Source organism: Rhodnius prolixus, unplaced genomic scaffold, assembly GCF_049639745.1.
Source record: "Rhodnius prolixus isolate KJV_2025 unplaced genomic scaffold, Rpr scaffold_3, whole genome shotgun sequence".
Classification (NCBI taxonomy): Eukaryota; Metazoa; Arthropoda; class Insecta; order Hemiptera; family Reduviidae; genus Rhodnius; species Rhodnius prolixus.
In genome coordinates this window covers 52,346,471-52,371,588 of record NW_027411603.1, presented here as the reverse complement: position 1 = coordinate 52,371,588, position 25,118 = coordinate 52,346,471, and the positions used below count along the sequence as shown (strand labels likewise).

The following is a 25,118-nucleotide window of genomic DNA, read 5'->3' as shown; positions in this document are numbered from 1 at the left end:
ACATCATTGGAATCAGTTGAAAACAGATTTTTCTCAGTTTCATGAAAAAAAAAATTCTCCACTGAACAATATTTTGCATAATTTTTATTTATTACAATTTTTTTTTTTGCCTGGCTTCCGAAAAGAGTATATTATGTGCTATTAAAGTAAAGTAAATTTTCAGTTATACTTTTTTTTAATGCATATGGAACTTATAATTCATTTCAAAAATTAAATTTATTGGCGTGAAATATATTTTAGATATTATTTTTTGCAAATACGTACGTATATTTTAAAAACACTGTTTTGAGCCTTGCCTGGTTGACAGTAGCGTCGTATAGGTTAAGTGACATTGATAACCCTGCTACATTTTTGCAGTCCTCCATTGTTAGTTACTAAAGTCTTAGTTTGTAGTTATACTGTGTTATTGCGTATTGCATTTATAGTCAAGCGTACGTTCGTTGAAGTATTTTGAAATATTTTTTTAATATTTTAAATATTGAAAAGTTATGTATATGTAATCGATACGTATTAATTGGTGATTTAATATTTTTGTTTTAGTTAAATACCAGTGTTAGTATTTGTTTGATTGACCATTCTTATTTGAAAAATTGAATACTGTGAAGTGTTTTACTGTATTTTTGTGCGAATAACTCCTCTTATTAAGCTTTTTTAAGTAATGGTTAGTAGCAAATGTAAATGGTCACATTGTTACTGAGACAAACCATTAACGCTTAAAAAATAAAAAATGCGGCGCCATCATCCTAGTTCACCAGAAGTTGAGTGGGACTACAGAAGCTCTTCAGGCAAATCAAAAGGGCGAGAAAGAACTCGGCGTAGAAGAAGCCGTTCCTCATCTAGAGGTAGAAGATCACATTCTTCTTCCTCAAGTTCAACTGGCAGTAGTTCTAGATCTTCTCATTCAAGTTCATCTAGACGTAGTGATTATGGACGAAAGAGATCAGGTAGCAGATCACCGAAGCATCATTCGGGAGATAAATATCGCAGTTCCTCATCCCCTAGGTAAGTCTGTATTCTTCATGATTAGTTGTCTTTTGAAGTTTGTCATTTATGTTAATGGCTTTGTTTGATTTTTTTTTTTTAAGCCCATTTCGAAATTGCATGTATTTTATACGTGTGTAACCACTTGTACACTTTTATATTTCAGATCTGGTAGAACGAATGTTGATCCCAGATATTCAATAAAAGAAGGTGTATCAGATCATAATCATGGAAGCTGGTACACCAATCAATCATACGGTCCTGGGCAGGAGGGATACACTGCTCAGGCTTCTTATTCATCTACTCTGAGTGTAAGTTGAATTTCAGTTTCTTTTAATTTTATTATGGTGAGAAAAAGTCTTTTTTCTTTAAATAGAGTTACAAATTAGTGCTAATATTAAAAAATTTATTCCTTAATGTCTAATATTCAAGGTAGGGTATATCCCCTCTATAACCTGGAAGCTACTCAGGCTTTCCAACAAGCTCCAGAAAGACCAGTGAGCTGACAAATGAGTATAACCTTCCCACTGAGATCTTTCATGTTTCCAGAATGCCATCTTAATTAAGAAAACCATTCAGTACACGTAAATTCCTGGAAAAAGACTGGCACTCATGGTTAACAACTTTCAACGCCAAAGCACATCTTTCTGCAAAAAAGATACCCTAAATTAACAATATTTGGGATGATATATTCCCTTCAAACGTCTGGCAACTGCCTAAGCTCTCAAGATTATACTCACAAAGAGAGCTGGTCAGTTAAGGATAACCTCCGTATGGTTCACAAACTCTTCCTTAGACTCTCAAAGTGAAACTCCAAATTAAGAATTTGATGTGTTCTTGGAAAGATGTATTCCAGACATGTCCTATAGCAATTACGCATCTTTCAGTGAGCTATTATGTTTAATGCCGAACTTTTTTTTAAAAAAAAGAGACAAACTGAATAGATTTTATTTACCAATAATGAAATTTAACTTTAAACAAAGTTTTGTTTTAACAGAATAATTAATAATCAAGATAATATTTAACTTGTAGCTTTAAAATTTAAGGGCAATTTCAATTATCAGAGCCAAGGATTTGGCAGCAACTACCATCAAGGATATCAGGGCTATGAATCTTCAAGTTACTATCAAACTTCGACCGGTGAATTTCCACAGCAGTCCAGTCACGTAAGAATTCTAATAATTGCAAATTATTCAACTGTTATTGTTTGATTTTTAAGGTTTGTGATGATATTACAAAGGGAGGGAAAGGATTGTTTTAAAACTATTTTTCTAAGATTAATTTTCGCATTTATTTTGTATTGTGTTGTGAGAAAGTGGATCTGGGTTCGACGTTAAGACTTCTGGTAGTCTTTTCGGTAGTATACGTATGGAAAACAATGGTTTATTTCTTCTCGACAGGAAGCACTGGCTTTTCTTAATGGTTTTCGGATTGTGAAGGTTTTCACAGTGTAATAATTGTAAAAGAACACTTCCTCCGTCGCTTTTATGCACTTTGACATACTACACTTTGTGCTGCGCTTATATTTAAATAAAAACATACCATACCTGTTAAATAACATTTCAATTTTGCATCATCTCATCGATTAATTTCGTTTTAAATGCAATAGTTCCATATCTGACCTTTCCATCTCCTCTAAGGTGGTTAACATGTATTATTCAAAGTTTTGTGCCTACAAAATTTGGTTTTAAGACAAAAAAAAAATGAGTATAATATTCTCCGCAAAAAAAGAAGTAAGTCCTTCAAATTTTTCTTCTTACGTATTCAAAAGTTAGAAATACTGAAATTAAGTAGTTTTTTTTTCTTTTTATTCTTCTTTTAGGATTATGTGGGAGGCATGCAGTCATCTTCAGTGCAACCGAGTAACTGGGATCCCGTAGTATATCCTGACGTTTCAAAGCCACCACCTTCTCATTTGTCAACACAGTCTGCTTCAGGTAATATATTTTAGTTATACTACGGGTTTGTGAATCGTCAAGTTTTAAATTGTATTAAGAAAGTATGGGAAATGGTTAGAAAAACTATTTTGTAGCTGAAACTCTGATTGATGTCTGTGCTGATAAAACCTTAACATTATTTTAAATATGAATTCATAGTGTTCTTGTGTATCAAAGCCAAATAACTAGAGATTTTGTTATTTTTCCAACAAGGCCCTATTCAGACGAATGTTTTTAGCAGTTCAAATATCTATTTAATAACATTAAGGTATACGAGGGGTCTACTAGAGGTGATTCCAGGGCTGATTTTTGTTTTTTGCTAAACTGTACAAATTATTTTGTATATTAATAATAGTAACTTTTAAAAAAATGCATAACCTAAAAATTCTTATTACTTTATTTTTTTTAATAAATTATTGTAGAATAATTTTAGTATCTTTTTAGCTGTGGAACAAGAGCTTTTGCATCAGAAGCGAACCTTGGCTAAGCAGAGAGAAGATTATATCAAACGAAAAATATCATTAAACCGAGAACTAAGCAGACTTAAAGATCAAAAAAGAGAACTTTTACAAGAGCATTCGAAAGATAATGAAAGGATTCTAAGAGAGAATGCAAAGCTACAGGTAATAGAGAGTTGCTGAATGCGATGAATCCTGAATACAATTAAAAAATATTTTATAAACATCAATTTTCTTATTTCTTTATTGTTAAAGATTAAAGTAGAATAGTATTTAGTCATCAAAGACGATGTTGGAGCGCTTCTTTATTCGTTCTGTTTTTCTCCCGCACTTCACCAGCTTCGGCTGATTGCTGACATCTGTACTTGTACTTATTAACAAGATGTACTTAATAGTGGAGTCATTGCTGGCCCGTGTCTTTAATAAAATATTTTCTTTAAATAAATATCTGAACCTAAACTAAACTACTGAACCTACTCAGACCACATGCATTAGACGTTCAAATGAAATGTGTTAATATTCTTGAATAGAAGTAAATAATGTCTAGACTATTTTCGTAACTATTCTGCTACCAAGAAGCATAAACCTCTCCTAATTTTTTGCCTAACTCGTACTAAGGTAGAATGTATTCTGTAACTTTTACATAAACGTATTGTACATATATATCATGTACGTATTATTGTCTTTATATGCGTTTCAACGTGTCTGATAAATGGTCGTTTCGCTGTTTGCTTTCTCCCCGAAGTGTTTAGCTGCTGATGTCAATGAGGCCTCCACATAAGAATAGTGATTACTAGGTAGGATAACCACATTAAAATATTTTGGTGTAGTGGTGATTCAAAGAAATGAAACAGAGGAAGTGAGTCAAATCTCGGATTGAAGAAGGCAGTCGTTGTGTTTTAGCATTGTCCAATCTAAAGCCCTTGATTTACCAAAATAAAGTTTTATAAAACGATTGTTGAGCAAGTGGTTTCCTAGTTTGTCAAGACTTACGTTGTAACGAAGGAATGATCGGGAAATTTCAATAAGTTGGTGAATGGTCGCTGCCCTAGAATAAAATTTTCAGAGTTTCACGGGAAAACAAGTATACTATGGTAACCGAGAGATTAGAGGCGCTGCACTCTAAGCAAAGATTGTGATGTTAGGTTCATTCCCGGCTTCGTAATTTATTTATTTGGTTAAATAAGAAAATTAAGTGAAATATGTAAGCTATCCGGCTCCGTCTAAGACACCTGATCGGTAGTTGGTCGTGAAACTTGCCCCAAATAATAAGCGTTACTTTAATTTTTATTTTTTGTGTAAGTATAACGAGTTTAGTTTAAGCTTGGCTAAGGTAGTGCATAGTACTTCTAGTCGGTTAAAAGTCTTAAGAACAAGATATGATAAGTGATTTCTTAAATACTTTTAAGTCATATAAAGATAAGGAAATATTTTTACATTCAATAATTTGTTAAAAACAACTTTCATAATTTATATTATTTATATCTTTGACATTTGTAAGAAACTATATAATAGGTATGTTCTGGCACAGATTGTCCCATTTTAAAGGTATGATCGCGGCATCCCAGTTTATTTATTTATTTGTTACAAATATAAGCAAAAATTTGCCTGTGGATAATCTGGATCCACCTTTGCACCACTTTACAACTTGTGGGGATGAAATGTGGGTATTGCGCTAGGCTAAGGTACCCAATGGCACCAAAAAAAAAAAAAACCTTGAAGACGTCCATTATGCTAGTTGAATAAGAGTACTCCCTTATTCAGTAGTAGAAAGTCTAGAAATAAGAACGATGATGAATTAATTGGCTTTTTGTTTTCCTTTTCTTTAAATGCTAGAATGTTTATATCCCATTAAATGTAATTACACTCGCATTTTCTTCCAAAGGGAACCTTGTTTTGTAGAATATAATAAAACGGCCTTTGCACTTGCAGCGGCGAGCTGAAAAAGCACCTCTTTCCCCGGACAGTTGTGGCTCGAATTTGGTTTAGCGACTGAAAATTATCCTTTTATTTATTTGTTATAGGCTAAAAATCTGATGTAAAATTTAAAAAAAAATCTAATCACAATCATTCATATTTTTAGGGTGAAATCCTGCAAAAGTTGAAATCCATTGATAATGTAATTGAAATGTTGACTGGAATAATTGGTGACGCTGAGAATTTACCAGAAGTTATTAAAACTATAATGGCAAAGGAAACACCAAAGAAGCCTGAAAAGGTAATTTAAGTATTAAAATTAACTTTTTTGTTTTACATTAAATGATCTTTTAATTATTTATTTAGATTATAAAGTAATGAGTTGGACATGATATTAATTTCTCTTGCGGCTCGTTAGAGCAAGAATTGGGCCCCTGTCTATTTTGACGTTATTACTGGAAGTACACAATTTTGGAGCCCCTTTTTCCCCGAAATAAAGTCGTTGGAGCCCCTTTTAAGAAAAATATTTTTTTAAAAACAATTTTCCAATGTTATCCAAGCGGAAAATCAATTTTGGTCTTACTGCGTGAGAGGCAGATTGTGCACCTTTATTCGTTTATAAGTTACAATTCTTTACCATTTCGTACTCTGAGGACGTAAAAATTGTTATTTCCAGTGAGATCTTCAAATCGAACATCTGCATGAATCTTTTAGAGATAGTTAAAAAAAAAAATCATCTTTTGTAAAAGACAAATTAAAAAACTGATTATTCACAAAAAGAAAATGTTGCGATAAATTAATATTTCAGAAGAAACATAGTGATTCACCAGATTCAAATCACAAGAAAATTCCACGATCCAAATCTTCTGAAACACCTTCTCCATCGCCAAGTGAAAGTCGTACAAATGTAAATCTTGTACATTACGATCCGGAATTGCACTGGTGTGCAGATTGTGATGCTTTCCCGCGAAGTATGACCGACTATCTGCAGCATCTTCACTCGGATGAACATAGGAAGGCTACCGCTGTAAGCTAGTTTTTTTTTTATTATTTTTATTATTAATTTGTTTTGTTTTGTTTGTTTGTTTTGTTATTTTTTTTAGAAACAACACTGGGGTACTTGCTCTTTTTAGTGTTGTCAAAAAATGTTGCCCAGAGGCCGGCGGGTGTTCACTGAGAAAGCTCTCCAGGCGCCAATGACTGCAAGATATTGACCCGCCTTAATTAGAAAATAAAAAATAAAATGACCAAAACCACAAAAGCAGTTTTGCCATTGAAATCTACAGCTTTTGAATAATGCAATAAAATGATGCTGTGAAAAAAAAAAACCTATGTTGCCATTCATTCAACTTTTTGTGAGCGAACTGAAAATCTCAAAAAAAAAAAAAAAATCTTGAGCTCAAATTGGTATTCCGTTTTAGAGTGTGTCGCTTCCGATGCTGAATCTATTGCGTCTTATTAATTACCCTTACGTGCGACTATAAGGATGCGATATTTGCAGATTCATGATTTATTCCAACAGTTCTTTGCATACTATTCACTAAATACGAGGGTCGTTTAAAAAGTCCGTGCAAAAATAAAAACTACTTAATTTTTTGGGGTAAACCTTTTTTATTTTTCAACATAGTCTCCTTTTAGGCTTATACACTTCGTCCAACGCTGCTCTAGTTTGTTGATCCCTTCCGAATAATAGGATTTGTCCATGTCTGAAAAATAGCCATTCGTTTCTGCAATCACCTCCTCGTTTGAATAAAATCTTTTTCCCGCCAGCCATTTCTTCATATTGGGGAACAAATAGTAGTCCGAGGGAGCCAAGTCTGGAGAATAGGGGGGATGTGAAACGAGTTGGAACCCTATTTCCATTAATTTTGCGACCACAACTGCTGAGGTGTGAGCTGGTGCGTTGTCGTGATGGAAAAAGACTTTTTTGTGGGCCAATCGTGGTCGTTTTTCTTGCAGCTCGGTTTTCAAACGGTCCAATAACGATGAATAATATGCACCTGTAATAGTTTTACTCTTTTCCAGATAGTCGATGAGGATTATTCCTTGCGAATCCCAAAAGACAGTCGCCATAATCTTTCCGGCCGAAGGAACGGTCTTCGCCTTTTTTGGCGCAGATTCCCCCTTGGTAACCCATTGTTTAGATTGTTCTTTGGTCTCAGGAGTGTAGTGATGTATCCATGTTTCATCCACAGTGACGAAACGACGCTTAAAGTCCTGCGGATTCTTCTGGAACAGCTGCAAACCGTCCTTGCAACACTTCACACGATTTCGTTTTTGGTCAAGCGTGAGCAATCGCGGCACCCATCTTGCGGATAGCTTTGTCTTGTCCAAATGTTGATGCAAAATATTATGTACCCGTTCATTCGAGATGCCCACAGCACTAGCAATCTCACGCACCTTCACTCTTCTGTCATCCATCACCATATCATGGATTTTATCAATGATTTCTGGAGTAGTAACCTCAACAGGGCGTCCAGAACGTTCAGCGTCACTTGTGCCCATATGGCCACTCCGAAAATTTTGAAACCACTTATAAACTGTTCTAATCGAAGGTGCAGAGTCACCATAATGTTTATCAAGCTTCTCTTTAGTCTCCTGAGGCGTTTTGCCTTTCATAAAGTAGTGTTTAATCTACACACGAAATTCTTTTTCGTCCATTTTTTTGAAAATCACTCGACTTCCTCGATTCAAACGAATGCCAAACACAAAGAAATAGACCGATCTGGCTGAATCTTGGTGTGTGTTCTTCCAAGAGATGCTACTAACTAAACATAACCTCGATACGCGCCAGTGGTGCTATCTCTCTGACTTTGCACGGACTTTTCAAACGACCCTCGTACCTTATGACCTTTTAATTTTTTCACTGGAAAATTTAATCTTTTGGAAGTTCTCTGAAGAGTATAAACCAAAGGAATTCCTCTTTAGTGAAACGACGTTTCACAATGAACAATTCTTCAAACTATATTATTACTAAGTCATACGCTAAAGCATTTTGTTAGAATGCTAAATTTTAAAGAACATATTTTTTTATTGTTAGTGCGTTTTTGCAGAAAGGATTTTTTAAGGTTTTGGAGAGGAGTGATTGGGATTTGGAAAATGGCATCCTCGTTTTTCTCTAAACTTTAGAAAATATGATAGTTTTGGTTTTCATACGTTGTTAATTGATGATTTTTTAGGAATACTGAGGTGCGGCCAATGAATTCACAAACAAATTTCTGTCTTCATACCAACGTTTCGGCAAAATTTATTACCTTCTTCAGAGTATTGTAAAATTTGTGGAGTTTAATGGTTAAGCTATACATCAACATAACTGTTGAAACTATTGCTTTCCTAAAATATTGCTTTCTTTTTTGTTGGATGGGAGGTTCACAGGGAACTACTGCATTGTGCATCCCTCTTAAATTTCATTTCAGTATATGTTGTTTCACCAAATTTGTAAAATAAAGAGAGTTTTGAATTTATAGAATAAACAGTTATATTATATTGGGCATTGATGACGATAGATGTTACTTGAAGAGATATTTTCAAATTTTAAGGTGATGCAGTTTCGTGGTGGACGGTAAGGTAAATTTTAATACAGGCCCAATGAAACATAGAAATTCAATATATCTATACGATCAAAATTCAGTATATTGAGCATTTAGATTAAGGAAGAACTCGCTACTGATCTAAATCTAAAATTCAGTATCAGCCGAGAAATTTAACATTTAGTTCAGTAATGATTGAAAGTTAGAAGAGTGTGTACATCTGATTTCTTTACTCCCAGTAAGAGAACTCTACGCCGAGAAGAACTGCATCTCTTTTGTGCTGATAGGGCTCAGGTTTTTACAACAAGAAGATTTTAACGCAACTTGGAAGATTTTTACTCTTGGGTGCTATGCTTACGGTTGATCCAAGTGTTTAGATGAGATATTGCAAGTGTTCTTTCAAGTGTTAAAGCTCAATTTTCTAAGACGGTATCTGTAAATATCATCTATAATCCCTACAAAATCCAAATGCTATACAATTGTAACGATTTCAACATCGCTGTAGTTTTAATACGTTGGTTGACATTTTCAATGTACGAGTTATTTGGGATTTAAGTTTTAAATTGTAGACTAAATTTTGAAGGATATATCACTTTCCTCAGAGAAAAAGGCTTCTTCCCTTCTTGATTCGCGCTGATACACTTAGAGAGTTCAGAAAATATTTATATTTAGAAGGGGTAACAAAAAATGTGTTGGGCGTCATGGTAATCCTGAACCTGTAGGATACTAATCACAGTAAGATATTAAGCGAATATGTTGAGATTTATGTTGAAAAGTATCTTCAAGGGACTTTAGGTCGAGATTTTAGGTGAAACAATGTGAGTTATCACGAGTAAAAGAACTACTTCTTTTTGTTACACCCAATTGAATTACTTGGGAATATAATTATTTGATGTGGGCCAACGTGAAACATTGACGAAATTATTAATTTCATTTATTGTGAGCAAATTTATTTAAATTACAGGTTTTTTTTTAACAATAATTATTAGTATAGTTTTCTGTTCTTTATTTCAAGTGTAATTGAATTCAAGAGATTACCTTCATTCAATATTTATTTGTTCTATCGTAGGCGCTTTTCTTAGTGTTAATATTTGAAATTTGCAAAAAATTTCTACATGGCAATTTGAATTTTAACTAAAATATCTTAAATTAATACAAAAAGAAGTAAAATAAAGAGTCAAATTAAAAACAAAAACAGAACAATATTATTGTTTTTAAATGACGCTTAAAATTATTTAGTTTTTGGCATCACAATGCAGCCAGATACACTCGCCGGAGAAAAATTGTGGGCGATGAAATTCATTTTGCAGATTTTGATCCGACTTACGTACGCCCATGATTAAGAATGGAGTCCACACGACAACCGTCAGGTTGAACTTTTTTTTTAATAATCTTGTTTACACACAAAAGTGGTTATTATATTTTATTTTAAAGTAGTTTATATTATAGTTAACATTTTTTCTAATATATTTATTTATTGTTTTTTTCCTTTTTTTTTGCAATTTCAACAAACAAAAACAAAACAAATAATCCAGAAAACAAGCTTGGATGATTTGCCTTGGCATAAGGCTCCATTCAGAGAAAATTCGCCTGTATTCCATAACGAACTGCCGAACAAGAGAATTCCAATCAGAGGTAAACTTTAAACTTTTCTTTTCAAATTTGACATATTGTTTTTTAATATTGCAATAGTTTTTTTAAGTGTTTTTTGTTTTTGCTCTAATAATTTCTCTTTTTTTGTTGACCCGGCAATCAAATCTCAACCAAATGTCCAAAATTAAGTGATTTACGCAGATTAATGTGTTAATATTTAATAATTTTTTATAATAAAATCTGTAATAAACGTTTTTGACCTGTTTTCTTCTAAATCGTGCTTATTTTACTCGAAAACTTATTGTTAACTTATAAAAATTTAATTATCAAATAATTAATTCTCCTGAAGTCACTTCTGTAAATACCAATATCAATCAATAGATATTGCCAATAATATAAAGAGTCAGCCTTCTGTCCTTCTGGTTACCCTCATTACCTTATAGATTCGTGTCCTCTTATAGAACCGCCGCTGCCTTGTATAGATTTTCACAGCTTTCAATTTAGAATCCAAAACCCCCCTTAATATAAAGACTAAGTTATTAGATACTTTAATGACGTCATAGTTATGAACAAAAATCGTAATAATATTCAAATCAGAACTTTTTCTCCGATAATGCTGTTAAATTATTGATATAAGACACGATCATTTTCTTAACGAAAAGGATTGACTATCTCTAGAGAGGACCTGAAACCTGTTAATACATTCTTCATGGTCTAAAGAATAATATCAAGTTGCATTCCTACCTTTGCTTTAAGTACATTTCAAAGAGTGGCGTACATTATCCGCAATTATGGAAATCAATATGGTCTAGTTTAATTTTTGTTTATTTAATGCTTAATTTTGTTATTGTTTACGGTTTCTCTAATAATTTAACGTCCATTTGAATCCATTTTTCATAATATTGCAAAAAATTAAAACTCCATTAACCTAACCCCCTTTCTTAAGTTCTTCAATTACCTGTACATGTTATTTTAAATATAATCACATCTCACAATATTATTGAACTATTAATATAAGAAAATATTTAACTTTATTTAATAGTTTATTTTTTCTTTTCTTTTCTATATCTTGTGCTAGCGTTTTTAATAAGTCGTTTAAATAAATAAAATATTAATAAAACAAAACAAAATAATTGTTTTTAAAATGGAACCAACGAGGACTTCCCATCTGAATGAAGAAATTTTAGTGACTTTTATACGTTTAGAAGAACTTTAAATTAGTGTGCAATTATTATTTGTAAATATTAATATTGTGAATTGTAAATATATATTTAAAAATAGTGGTTGACATGTATTATTATACGTATTTTGTGTATTAATTAAATACTTGTTTTATTTATGCTTAAGTAAGTAGTCATTTTGAAATATATTTTATGAGATTTTGTTTTTCTGTTTAGTAATTATTTATATAATTTTTTTTACATATTGTTCTTAAAATAGTTAAAGTATCATTCTTATTATTGTTTTTGATATTTTTATTTTTCAGATTTTTGAAATAATTTTCTGGTCACAAGTTATTTGAAAATGTTAAAATATATTATTATTATTTATTTATTTTTTGTCAATAAATTTGTTAAATTCTATACATATTTTTTTGTAGAAAAGCAAGTCAAAGATGTATGTAAAACTAAAATCAAAAGAAAATCACTGTATTTTTCTGTATTACTTCTTTTTTCCCTTTCAAAAACGAAAATGTACAATTAATTCTACATATTCATTGTTTTTGAATATTCAAAGTTGTACAAATTTATGTGTGTTGATGAATTTCACTGTTTTAATTGTATGTATTTATTTGTGTATTTTATAGGTACTTAAATTTATTAATATTAATTATTTATTATTATTATCAGTTTTAATATAAATGATTACTAATTGTGGTGTTTTTTATTTTGTGCTTTTTCTACAGGTGTACAGTTTCTAAAGCCGTCAACAGCATGGTTTTGCGCCATTTGCAAAACATGGTTAGGTGACCTGCACTGTGCAGCAAATCATCTTCGTGGACAAATGCATTCACAAAGATATAACGTGAGTATCTTAGTATCTTCTTTTACCTGATGGGATATCCATTAATTGATATTTTTATTTTCCCTACTTAATTTCTGTTAACTTGATTGTATAAGAGATATTATAAATAAAAATATTAATATTAAGGCGAATAATGAAATTATTCACTTCCATCAGACTTGGCTTGGTATCATCGTCATCACACCAAATTTAGATAATTTTCTATAATTAACCTGTTGTACAAATAAATAAATTTAACACTTTAAAAACTTTTTTTAACTTCTAATCTTCAGTAATTATTTTTTATCTGTAGATTTTGTATCTGTATTTTTAAAATAAATATTATCCTTTTATTCTTATACGAGTAACTTAATGTTTCAGGAGTTTACTACACAAAATCCACATTGGGAAGTTGATTGGATCACAGATCGAATGAGAGCTTACGAGAGGAAATGTGGATCAGAGCCTGGTGGTAAAAAATCCATTAGTGGAACATCAGGCGCAGCGGATGGAAATAGAGGAGGAGGAGGAAATACGGCACTTGATATAGCAAGCATCAGTGACCAACTGATGCAAATGATAGCCAACGCCAACCGACAACGGAATGATTCATCTGAACAACAGTCATCAGACTCACGTGATGCTGATACACATGTAGTGTCTAAGAAATCTAAGAAATCCAAAAAGAAAAAGTCTAAGAAAAAGAAAAAAGAAGAGGATATCGTACCACCAGCGGCCATTGTGAAAACCTCTGCTCGCGGTAAGATAACAATTAATTTGCCACCAGCTGGCGGTATAGCGTCAAGATCACCAGAAGAAAGTGAAGATATTGCGGCAACATTATTGAAAACTCAAGAATTAGTGAAGAAATCAAAACATGCGGAAGATTCGCCAGATGGCCTTTATGATAACATAAATCAAACTATTCGAGGAGCGGCTGCAGAAAGACAGAAAAGTAAAAGCTTGTTGCCGTCAGCACTTAGTGAGTATGGTGATATGAATGAAGATGATATTAGTTTCAAGAAAAGCAGCGAATCTCCGAGAGATGTGAAGTACGGTCCAAGGGAACCTCCTAGAAAGGAGAAAAGAAGTAATTTCAGCAGCACGAGTAGTTTGCCTCCACAAAGTCACAAGAACAGCAATAGTAATTATAGATATGAAAAAGAAAGTTCTCGTAGAGGTGAATATAGTTATGGTAAGGAAAGAAGAAGTGAGAGAGACCATTATGACTACGGATACAAAGAAGCTAAGTCACCTAGGTCTTCAAAAGAGAGACATATCTATAAAGAGAAGAAGGAACAAAGAAGTTCCCAATCCAAGAGCAAAGAACCTCAGAAATCGCCTGAACATAAGGTAAAACCAGAAAAAGAGGCAGAGAGGAAACCATTTAGAGTAAAAAATATGTTGGAAAAAGCTAGTCCAAGTCCTGAAGAAGCTGCGGAAACTATATTTGAAAAGAGGACCTCAGAGAGTGCAGCCAAAAAGAAAGATCCAAAGAAAGCGCTACCAAAATCCAAACTACCATTTATTGGAAGAATGCCGATACTAAAGAAAAAGGTGGAATCAAAAATTGATGATATTGTCGAAGAGGAGAAAAAGAAAGAAGAAAAACGGGAAGGAGAGTTTAATCTGGCGGAAGCAATGGCCAAAGCGGAAGCCGCAGCAGCTGTAGTTAATCAACAAATATTAGAAAGTGAAGTGGTGCCGTTGCCCAAATCTACATTAATAATAAGTAAACGCCCACGACTAACAGAACCAGAAGTTGTAAAGAAAGATGCAGTCTTATTCAAGGGTAAGGTTACTGATGACAATCTCACAGAACAGGATATGGATATAGAAGAAGATCATCCTAAAGATGAATTGCATAAAGATTTTAAAGATGCCTTAGATCTGTTGTTTCCTGAAGAAAAGAAACCAGGCGAAAATGAAGAAGTTGCTGCAAATGCGGTCAGTAAAGAGGTGGTGACCGCGCCAGAAATAGAGAGCTCCTACGATGTTCACATGATGACCACACAAGCTGGTACACCCTATGATATAGGCATGTATCATCCACCAGCTGCAACAGCGCCACAACCAACCGCCGATCAAGGGCAATATATTGGTTATTACGATCAAAGCATGTACATGCATCAGGCAGCTTATATGATGGGTGGTTATGATCCTAATCAGGGTATGCAAGCGCAAGCATATCCGACTGCTGTCGAACCAAATGCTCAGTACTTACAACAGCAACAGGCCGCAGTAAGTATGCCACCACCATTGCCGGTAGCTACCAACAACGGAATGGCCACTACAGAACAGATGTCAGCAGAACAGGCATCTGACGCGGATGAACAAGAGAGCACAGGTGAAGAAGATAAGGACAGTAGTAAAGATGGGCAACCCATGAAAAAGAAAAACCCACTTTCTCAGAGAATGAGACGGCACTTGAAAAAGAAAGCAGAACTGGCCAAAGCAAAGGAAGACGAGTTAGCGGAATCTATGGAAATGGAAGCACCTCCGCCGCCAATCTGTTCCTTTAACGCCGCTACGGTTGATAAATCTGATTTAGCCATGTTAGGCATTGAAGAGGATGACATAACTGCCCAAAGTTTCACCTAAACTTTTTTCCGTCTTTCTGCTATTTTTTGACGTATGTTTACTTTTAAGTTTTTAAAAAATAGTTTAATAATGAAAAAATCATTCTTATTTTCAAAGATATTTATTATTGTACCTAACTTTTTACATTAGGTATAATTTACATCGTTTTAAGCTACTGATGAAAAAGTGTATTACTTTGTAAATAATCGTGTTTAATTCATTTATTTTTCGTTCTTATGTGTTGTTCCTTTTACGAACAGGATATAGCTTTCATTTTCTAAAAATAAATAACTCAAAATATATATAAATTACAATAAAATATTAGAAAATACGTTGCAATGCAATACATTTAATCAATTCAAATATAACAAATATTTGTCTATTTATAGGCATCAAAAGTTTGGAATTGTTATTTTTAGTAAATGATCGATTAAAGACAATTTTAAAAAGTTTCTAATTTATTTTCTTAATTTTTTATTTTTAAACCTGTTCAGAATTAGTTAAATAATGAGTCCATTGTTGACCGTCTGGAGTGTGGTACCTAAAAAACAATTTGATGTTTTAAAAATGCAAAAAAAAAAAAAAATAAGGAAAACAATATTTTTAAAAAAGAAGCAAAAGAACGTTTTTCAGTAGTAATTGTGATCGGAGTTTTCGCAGAAAGTACTGCGAAAAAATGGGTTTTACAATTTGGTGCAATGATCTCCCAGTCCCCTTCCATTTGGGGCCCGGTCTAATGGGCTCTGACGATTATCTACTAGAATCAAATTTCTGGCCACTTCGCTCGAAGATATCCTAACTGCATATCTACGTATTGCAGTTTTCTGCCCTATTCCTAATCCAAGTTGGTCCTTCTACTCTTGATTGGACCTTCCCTTATTGGGCCAGTTTTTATCTTTAAAAATACAACCCACAGCATTGTTTCCTTTTTCTTGGAATTAATCCATGTTTCAGACCCATACAAACATTAAGTGGATTAATATGTTTTCATTTTGTACTTTTTGAGACAGGTGATCCTTCAAGTGGCTACATCAATATTGACCACAACTCTGCTCTTAATCTCTACGAGATTTGTTTCTTTGAGTTAGTGAAACGGGATCCTAAATAAGTGAAAACTACTACCTCAATGGATTAAGATGTATGCCTTGTAGAGCACCTGCTCTTTCAGCTATCTTTGTTTTAACTATTTTGAGTTAAAAAATCTTAGCGGTTCTCTCCCAATGGAAATTGGCCATTTCGCAACATATATATATATATTTATAAATTTGGTTGATTTTATTTATTAATCATTTACGAACTACTACGAACATGCAGTTTTGCTTATATTTTAAGTTTTTCTTGAAACATTTACTGAAAGAATTTAAAAGAGGAAAAAGAAAAACTCTTACGAAGGGAGTGAAGTTGTAAAGCTGTACTTAACAAAGAATGTTTTTTTTTCGAATTTTGAGCAGTTTTATAGAGTCTACTAACGGTTTCATTTGAACTAGCGACAATTTAGGCTTATTACTTTTAAAATGAAACTTTCATCCGAAATGAAGCCACTGTTTTGGAGGGGAGTTGCCATGTCTCGCTAATATCGTACTTGAAAGATCTGACGTATGTAAACAGGATTTGATAACCTATCAGCTAGTCTTCATTAGTCAGCAAAAGATCTTTTTTTTTTTTTTATACATCTCTTTAAATAGGATTTTTCAATGAAATAGACAGAATTATTTCTATGTTTTATTGCAGAAAGCTTTCTACAATGCAAATAAAATAAATACTATGTAAGCATATAAGAGATACAGCTTTTGAAATTAAAAGAAAGTAACAAATATTTGTAAACTTACAACTGTTACTAAGGCACTTAAAGGTTATGTTAATAATACATACAATAGCTAAGCAAATATAAATTTTTTTTTTTAAAATATATATATAAAAATAGGATAAATTTGTATACGGTGATTACATTCATATGGATTAAAACAAAATTCATATATATAGATTAAAAATAGGTGAATAGTTTTTTCTACGGAATTTCATTGGGTTTTTAGAACTTCCGAAGCTAAGCATTTAGATTGTGTAAGTGTAATTTAAGTATATTGTATAATTTACTTTAATGCTAATAGAGATCTTTTGTTTTTAGTATCATTAGTTTCGTAAAAATGTCAGCCAAATCATTGTTATTTGAAACATTTCTGCGGTAAAATTCTAATAATCTTTACGCTTCTTACAGATTCAAAATGTTCGCGAATTCCTTTTTAAAAATACAGCCTTGCTTACAAGCTAGTCTTTAAATTACTTCAACAGTATCAAATAGTTTTCATGGGGACGATTTAAAAAAAAAGAAAAACTCAGCAGGGGCTTAAATTCCTTGGATTGTATGTGAGTGTCACAAATGGTAAAACCCAACAGATTTCACCTCTTTTAATGATACCTTTTCCTAAAACACAGAACACTGCGGAAAAAATCTGCAGCAGTGAAAAAATCGCTAAGGGAATAAAGAGGCTTCTAGGATTGCTTTCAATGGAAATGTTATATGCAAGTGCATTAGTCCGTCCAGAAGAAAGACCAATTGCATGTAAGTAATGCGTTCGTTCAACACGTAATAAATGCATGATTTTGCTAATTAAATTTAAAAATACTGAGGTAAATGATCACTTAAAAATATGAATAAACATTAAAATAATTCTTAACTTGAACCAAACTATTCACCTAGATCTTTATTTGAATAAAACTTTAACAATAATACTGCGTCTGAATGACAACTACAATGTAGTTTAACTGCCAAAAACAAAACAAAAATCATTAAAATATTTATAAACAAAAATTGAAAATAACAAATTTAACGAAAAAAACATAAATAAATAAGAGTTAATACCTTTCAACATGTTTTAATTGTTCAGACACAATAATATCAGGTTTTGCTGGTTCCCAATCACCAAGTTCCAGATCTTGCTTTTTTCTTTCTTTTTCCTAAATAAATAATAATAATAATAATAAAGATAAAAATAATAAATAGTAGGATATCAACAAATTCACATTTTGAAAAGGCTAGCAGTTATCTTGGATAACTTCATATGCAAGCGTACATCCATATTTATAAAGGGTTTCTCAATTACAATGGCCACCCACTTATCTTCTGTTAAACATTTAAATTTTTACACTTTGTTGAAGAAAAAAAGAAGATTTTTTCCCGAGATTCAGAATATGAGAGGATTATGAATTTGTGCGCGCAAAATGCCCCAATTGGAGCTAACTTTGTTAAAAAATTTTCTCCTTTTTACCAGAAAGTCGATTTTTTTCACGCTAAGTGCTTTTATGAGCATGAAAATTGGCAAAGAATTTGAAGATGTAATTTTTTGAAAGTAAGGATAAAATTACCCTAGCAATTTTGAGAATTTTTTTTAACTTTCCCCCTCTAAATTTAAGTACGGAAATATAAGAGAACGTCATGCAGACCCAGAGGCCTCTGATTGGTATTATCTCGTTACAGAATTAAAGAGCAATGAGCTGCAACAGGCTCCTAAGAAGAGAAAATCTAAGGATGCAGTCGATCCACAGTAAACTGTAGTAAGATTTGTTCTTTCCTTGGAATTCTAAAATTCGTTTACCCTCCTTCCGTTTTTTTTTAATTTTTGTTTTAACTTTGAACATATTCTGTTTTTTACTAATTTATTAACATTTACGGCAAATGCATTTATTGGAATAAGTAGGAAGTCTTTAATGATTTTTCAATTTGCTATGAAAGAATTCTTTAAAATTGTAATTAAGACCTGGTTAATATCTTTGATTATATCCGTCGTAACACGCATGTTATAATTACTAATTAATTAATTAATCTAACTCTGATTATAGATGAAAGTCTGAAACGGTCAGGGATAAAATAAACAAAGTGCTAAGTTTAAAAATTTTAAGCAAGCTCTCATGATTAAATTGTCGCACAAAATATTCCTAGTGAAAAGTATCCTTAATAGGAAATTTATGACATCCAAGGAATCCAAGCGAGTGGTGTCTTAAATGTTACCTTGAAATGATTAAATCTGATTCAGGTAATCCAGGATATTCCAGTGAAGGGCTAAAAACTTTCTTATAAATCAAGCTCTCAACCAAATATTTTGCTTCTTGGCAGTATTTTTTGAAAGTTAATAAAAATTACGGTAATTTACTACAATTTTACAGAAATTCTCACATCCAAGAAAAAGAATTTGAACAGGTACAGATTCAAATTATGGTTAGAATGATCGAAAGTGACTTTTACCTTCCGTTCAACTTATAACTGTAACAATCATGGCTTTCGGAGATAATGCAAAAACAAAGTCTGATTATTTATTCTTACCTCTTCAATCATACGCTTATAGTATTCAATTTCATAATCATATTTTGGAGTTGTAATACCAAAGAAATTTGCCAAATATTCTCCAAAGAAGTCGCAAATTGCGAGAGCTTTATTGCCAGCAATTGACGACTGGTAAATCATCCAAGGAATCCAAGCGAGGGTAGCCTTTTAATAAATACAAAAAATTAAAACATTACGGGAATGGATCATGCAAGATAACAACACCGACAACTGTAGTAAAACAGGACCTGTACTTACAGGATTTATAGCGTTTATAATGCTAGCTGTTCTTTTTTTACAAGATGGTTCTATGTCGTCATCTTCATCTGAACTGAATTCCTCTAATGTCCCATCGGAAAAATGAAGAATTCTTTTTGGAACTCTAGTTTGTTTTGTTTGAGATTCTGAAGGACTCATTTCACTTGCTGAACTTGGTATTTCCTTAAAAATAAAAATGAAAAACAAATTTTGTAAAATCAGTTTATACATGATGAAACAAACGATGAAATTAAAAAAATAAAATGAGCATACTCCAACACTATCTACGCTTGAAATAGGTGTAACAACGCTTGTCATTTTAGCTAATGTTGAAAGCCTTTTAGGCTTGAGTCCTAAATTCAACCTCAGTTTGAAGATATATCCTTAAATTAGCAATAAATAATGGTAAAATTAAGAAAAAAAAAAAGAGAAGATTCTAATTTAAAATTCACTTGTTAAAACGTCAAATATAACCTAAGGCAGTGTAACAGCTAATGGCGTATAACCTTTCACACATAATTCGCAGATTACCTTATTTCTTATTGATAACCATCATGCAAGGTTATTCCCAGGTATAATTGAGAGAAAGTTAATTTACCACGTAAACTTTTATGCACGATTCATTAACAAACTTTATGCACAGTCCCAAAAAATTAATTGATTTACATGCTTAGGCTGTAATGGCACTTTACGATGGCCTTTCGGGGGAAAAACCTGCGGTAGTATTGGATCTAGGTAATAGATACACCAAGTAAGTAATATGTATTTCATTAAACTAGCAAAAAAATAAAACAAAAATGGTCAGTGTAACTGTGTTCTTTAACCTTTAACTAATATTCTTTCGATTGTATTTCATAAAAATATTATATGTAAGTATTTTTTGCTCTTTCAGGTTTGGATTTGTTGGTGAGTTTTCTCCTAGATGCATTATACCATCAGAGATTAAATGCCCAACTACGGGTCAAATTCGGAAAATTTCAAGCTATAAAAATGAAGCCGACCTGTATGCATTGCTTGTTGAATTCATTCATAAACTCTATTTCAAGTACGTTTATCTAAAGTATCTTTGCATTTAAAAACAAAACGAAAATACCTTGTACGATATCATTGTCACTATAAAACTATTTCTATAAAAATATTTTTTTAAGAATAATAATCATTCATCGCAATCACTGTGTAAACAATTTCCGTTTTCTGATTGCTTCACAGTAGTTTTTTTTTTTTTTTTGGTAGGATGTTTCTATCAATTATGTGGTGACCTTGTCGATATTTAATTTATCACTGGTGGGAGGAGTCCTAATTTTTTTAAAATTGTTTCTTTATCATAATTTTAAATTTCAATTTATGATACATAGTTAACTTAATTTTTTCTTAGTTGTTTTCGCTTTAGAGTGTTCTCATTTTGTAACCTCCTAAATTCAAAGAAATTGCATCTAGAAAACCAGTATGGTTACAAATTTTGTCCACACTGCATAAATTATTCGTTAAAATATCTACATTGACTACTTTCACCATCATGCTTGTTAGAAGTTCTGTGCACGAAAATTCTGAATTTTTTTTTTTTCTCCATACATTAAATTCCCAATAGAAAGTATTCGTATAGTATTAAAATTTTGGCTTCTCTTTTAGCTTTAGCATCCATAAATTATCGAATTCAATTTTATTAGGGTTACATATAATAACTTATATTTAAACTCTATCTGGTTATAAAGTTCTATCTGGTTCTTGTTTCTCTCAAAAATGTTTAAAGTCTGTGCTTTTAAGTTTCTCCAAATAATGGATGTAATATTTCTCTAGTTTTCACTACCTTTGCCTAGTATTTTATTTTTCTTATTGTTAATCTACTCAGGCTAAAAGGTGGAAGTGTGGTTAAAAGTTATCCTTCGTTAACTAGCAAGTGTTTTTGGGTATGTAGATAGTGACTCTTAAGTAAAGTTCAATACCGTAGTATTTACCATTTTGTGTGTCAATAGAAAATATAAGTGGAATTCATATAATCATTATGAAATTAAAAAAATAAAATAACAGCTTTATAGATTATTATAAAAAAGGCAATATAAGTTAAGTATTCCTTGCTAATTGCGGTGAATATTTTGTATGTGTATCACTAGTCAATAAGTATAATAATGTGCAGTTTATTTTTTAAATGAAATTATACTTACAGTGGTTAAATGAGAGTAAAAAATATTCACAATAAGCACAAAAAATTATACGTTTAAATGAAAAGGTATATAATACTAATTTTTGTTTTATTTTCAGATATGTGTTAGTAAGTCCAAAAGACAGGCATGTTGTCGTTGTGGAGTCCTTATTAACGCCAACCATTTTTCGAGAAACACTAGCTAAAGTATTTTTTAAACATTATGAGGTATTTAAAAAAATAAAGTACCAAATTTAGTTTGTTTTCAAACTCAAATTTCCAATATGTTGTTTATACAGTGCTCCATGTTTTTGTTAAAAATAGGTTGCTTCAATTCTCTTTGTACCTTCTCACTTGGTCGTTTTGTGCGCTTTGGGCATTCGAACAGCCCTTGTTGTTGACGTGGGCTATCGAGAGACGCAGATATTTCCTATATACGAAGGTGTTCCCGTACTCTCCGCTTGGCAGGCTCAACCTTTAGCAGCTGGTGCAATAGAACAGTATGTTTACCAACTATGGTTTGGTCACTTAGAGATGACCTGAAAATTCTCATAAGTAGCATTTTAAGTGACAGTTTTAGATGAATACTTTATATTAAGAGAATATGTAGCTACCGGATTGCTCTGAACTCTTGGAGTGTTTTATTTTTTGAATAAACAATTATCTCAGGAATAGGGTTTTCCCATCCCGAATTGTAGTTTATGAATACATTCAGTTCTTCAGTATGTTAATACTTCAATAATATTTGCTCTAAACGTGATGCCCTTACTCATCGTGTTCATTAACATTTAAATTTGTTTTTCTTATTCAATTATAAAAATGGGGCTTAACTAGGGTTTATGATTCAGTAGTAAGTGCCTCTTACTTTAAGGGATTCATTCATTTTTCGTTGAACGTTGTACTATTGAGCGGAGAAGTGTTGGCATCAAGTGAGAAGGCATCAATTCTTTTAAACTATCAGGATTTCGCAATTTGAACATGCCCGGGTTTTTTTTGCAAACGTTAATGATACTAAAAGTAACGTGTTATTCCTTATGTGACAATCTCAGATTATAAAGTTAAATATGAATAAAACGTACCTATGATGGATTGACAACCATCATTTTTGGTTGGTCGCGATTTCGTAGTTTTATTTTGTCCCTTCAAAGTGGGTCCATATCTTAGTTCGAGAATGCGACACTATTCTGAAATTGAAGAGTTCTCTTTTATTATATTACAACACCGAAAAAAAAGGAAAATTTGCAAAAGATTCTAACTCAATTCGATTTTCCAACGTAAAGTGTTTTCTGAGAAAGAGAAAATTCAAAGTTTTACAATTTACGCTTTTTTACGAGAAAAAAAATATGAAGATCAGCTTTATCTGTATCTGCTCAGGGAATAGGGTGAGATAAAAGTAGGGTGTGAACTGTACGGAAAAATCAAAAGCATTCTTTGTTACTTGGTTTCCATAAAGAGATTTCTAAAAAAATCCAATGGTGTGACGTAGTTATGAAGGATTGATTGGTTTCAATTTTCTTTCTTTTCTTTGTATATATAGGCGTCTTAGAACCAAATTAGTTGAGTCTTATCGAGAAAGGACGTATGCCTCAGGTGATGCTGGGAGACATTTCACTCCTGATATTGAATCATTGTCTGATTCAGTCATAGAAGATATTAAAGGTAATCATCTTATTATCTTTAATTAACATAAAGAGGCTTTTATTTCATTGCCTAAATTCTTCAATTTATTTTTTTTTTTACTTTTAGTTCGAGGATGTTTTGTACCAGACTATGAACGAGGCCAGCAGATGCTGGATGGTATGATTCCAGGACCTCCGCCGTCTCTTGATTACCGAGTTGGTGGTAGTTATGTGGTTCAGATTCCCGGTTCAGTTCGCCAGGCGGCCTTTGAACCTCTATTTGAAAAAGATAATGAAAGGTGTTCTTTGCCACATCTCATTTTGGATGCTATAATCAAGGTAAAAATCTTCTATAATTTTATAAGTCCTATTATAGTCTAGGATTACTGAGGAGTTGCTTAGTCTGAAATTAGAGTTGATGGAAGCTAGTCGACAACGGATAGCCTCATTCCAGAGGGGATCCCGGAGTGTATATCACTATGCCTACATATATTTGTTTAAGTTAAATTTTGGTAAAATTAGTAGCCATTCTGTATTATTTTACAGTGTGGAATCGACACGCACAAACAGTTGGCTGAAAATATTTTACTAGTGGGTGGAACAGTAATGGCACCTGGATTTAAAGCGAGACTGATGGAAGAAATTAAGCAAATGTTGAAAACACCTGAATATTCGGAAAAATTGCCAATCAAAAGTGTGAAAATGCATCGGCCACCTGGCAAGGAAAATTATATGTGTTGGCTTGGAGGTAAATCCGTTTATCACTTTCTTATGTTCGTAAATACCAAACACACCCGTGGAAACACCATTCGATAAAAAACCTCTCTTACCTAAGAACGAACTTCTTCTCCATCAACTTAAAAAATGTTTTTGAAAAGATCCAACTGACAAAACACATTTCTTATAGTTTACAAACTAACATCCAATGTATTGCTGCTACTTACACGAATCTACCAGATAATTTTCACGCGAAGACACACGGTTGTCGTTAACATGAAAACTGATAACATTGCTCAATCTAAACTATTCATTCAATTTCAGCAATAACCAATAATAATCTTAGCCAATTTTCCTAAAAGTTTCAAAACGTCCGCTATCCGAACACATATGTACTTCTCCTTTCGAATGGTTTTATGAAGGAGATGTACTGTAAAACAAACCACATTATGCACTTTTGGTTTATAAGCAGGTATAACTTTGATAATGTGACATGCACAGTTGAATCTAAATGTTTTGTCCCGTTGTTTATAATTATAATCATTAATCGATTATAATCGATGGTAGAATGCCTTTTAGATTAAATCATGGAAATATATTACATATAAACTTTTAGTAATTTTACGAATAAACTTACTGCAATTTGCATTTATTTTTAGGAGCAATATTTGGAGCAACTGACATGATCCCAATGAGAGCTCTGACCAAAGAAAGTTATTTATCTTTAAAAATGGTTCCGGATTGGTCTAACCTAGCTACAAATATATTGCTAGTGTCAAAGCTTGCAATACATTAATTGATTGTATTTTCATTTTTATATCTTTTTGTACTTTTTTTTTTCTATTTTTTGTTTTAATTGTTGTGTAAATAAATGTATCACCTAAATAATTATGTAAGTTAAATTATGGAAAACTGAGTATGCTCAGTTATATTATTTATTTTTTTTACTTAATTGAAATTATACTTTGCTAACAATTTATTTTCATGATTGATACCCATCCTTAGATCCCTTAATCTGGCCAGATAACATTAGGAATTCATCGGAGAATATTAACATCTTACGACT

The 25,118-nt window shown here is 32.2% G+C and overlaps 3 protein-coding genes across 10 annotated transcripts; 2 read left to right on the top strand and 1 right to left on the bottom strand.

The window, feature by feature from the left end:
- Nucleotides 1-6: 6 nt before the first annotated feature.
- Nucleotides 7-15,452, top strand: LOC141453549 (uncharacterized). Of its 4 annotated transcripts, none has more exons than XM_074126920.1 (11): nucleotides 7-146; nucleotides 541-1,002; nucleotides 1,148-1,292; nucleotides 2,028-2,147; nucleotides 2,804-2,918; nucleotides 3,363-3,541; nucleotides 5,460-5,594; nucleotides 6,102-6,320; nucleotides 10,359-10,458; nucleotides 12,323-12,441; nucleotides 12,802-15,452. In XM_074126920.1, the coding sequence occupies exons 2-11, from the start codon at nucleotides 728-730 to the stop codon at nucleotides 15,019-15,021; spliced, it is 3,627 nt and encodes a 1,208-aa protein (XP_073983021.1). In that variant the 5' UTR covers nucleotides 7-146; nucleotides 541-727; the 3' UTR covers nucleotides 15,022-15,452. The 4 variants fall into 4 exon arrangements, with proteins under 4 accessions (XP_073983021.1, XP_073983020.1, XP_073983022.1 ...); XM_074126921.1 differs by lacking the exon at nucleotides 7-146 and adding an exon at nucleotides 318-431; XM_074126919.1 differs by lacking the exon at nucleotides 7-146 and having other exon boundaries at nucleotides 317-1,002.
- Nucleotides 15,103-20,817, bottom strand: LOC141453554 (protein FAM177A1). 5 transcript variants are annotated; one of them, XM_074126930.1, is made up of 5 exons: nucleotides 20,670-20,817; nucleotides 19,577-19,759; nucleotides 19,319-19,483; nucleotides 17,861-17,955; nucleotides 15,103-15,541 (listed from the first exon to the last, which is right to left on the bottom strand). In XM_074126930.1, exons 1-5 carry the CDS (start codon nucleotides 20,682-20,684, stop codon nucleotides 15,481-15,483), a joined length of 519 nt encoding a protein of 172 aa, XP_073983031.1. In that variant the 5' UTR covers nucleotides 20,685-20,817; the 3' UTR covers nucleotides 15,103-15,480. The 5 variants fall into 5 exon arrangements, with proteins under 5 accessions (XP_073983031.1, XP_073983030.1, XP_073983035.1 ...); XM_074126929.1 differs by having other exon boundaries at nucleotides 20,578-20,695; XM_074126934.1 differs by lacking the exon at nucleotides 20,670-20,817 and adding an exon at nucleotides 20,108-20,246.
- Arp10 (Actin-related protein 10) lies at nucleotides 20,188-25,027 on the top strand. Its single transcript, XM_074126925.1, has 8 exons — nucleotides 20,188-20,327; nucleotides 20,469-20,621; nucleotides 21,836-21,944; nucleotides 22,041-22,216; nucleotides 23,254-23,375; nucleotides 23,463-23,674; nucleotides 23,882-24,083; nucleotides 24,712-25,027. The coding sequence occupies exons 1-8, from the start codon at nucleotides 20,257-20,259 to the stop codon at nucleotides 24,846-24,848; spliced, it is 1,182 nt and encodes a 393-aa protein (XP_073983026.1). The 5' UTR covers nucleotides 20,188-20,256; the 3' UTR covers nucleotides 24,849-25,027.
- The last annotated feature ends 91 nt before the right edge of the window (nucleotides 25,028-25,118 follow it).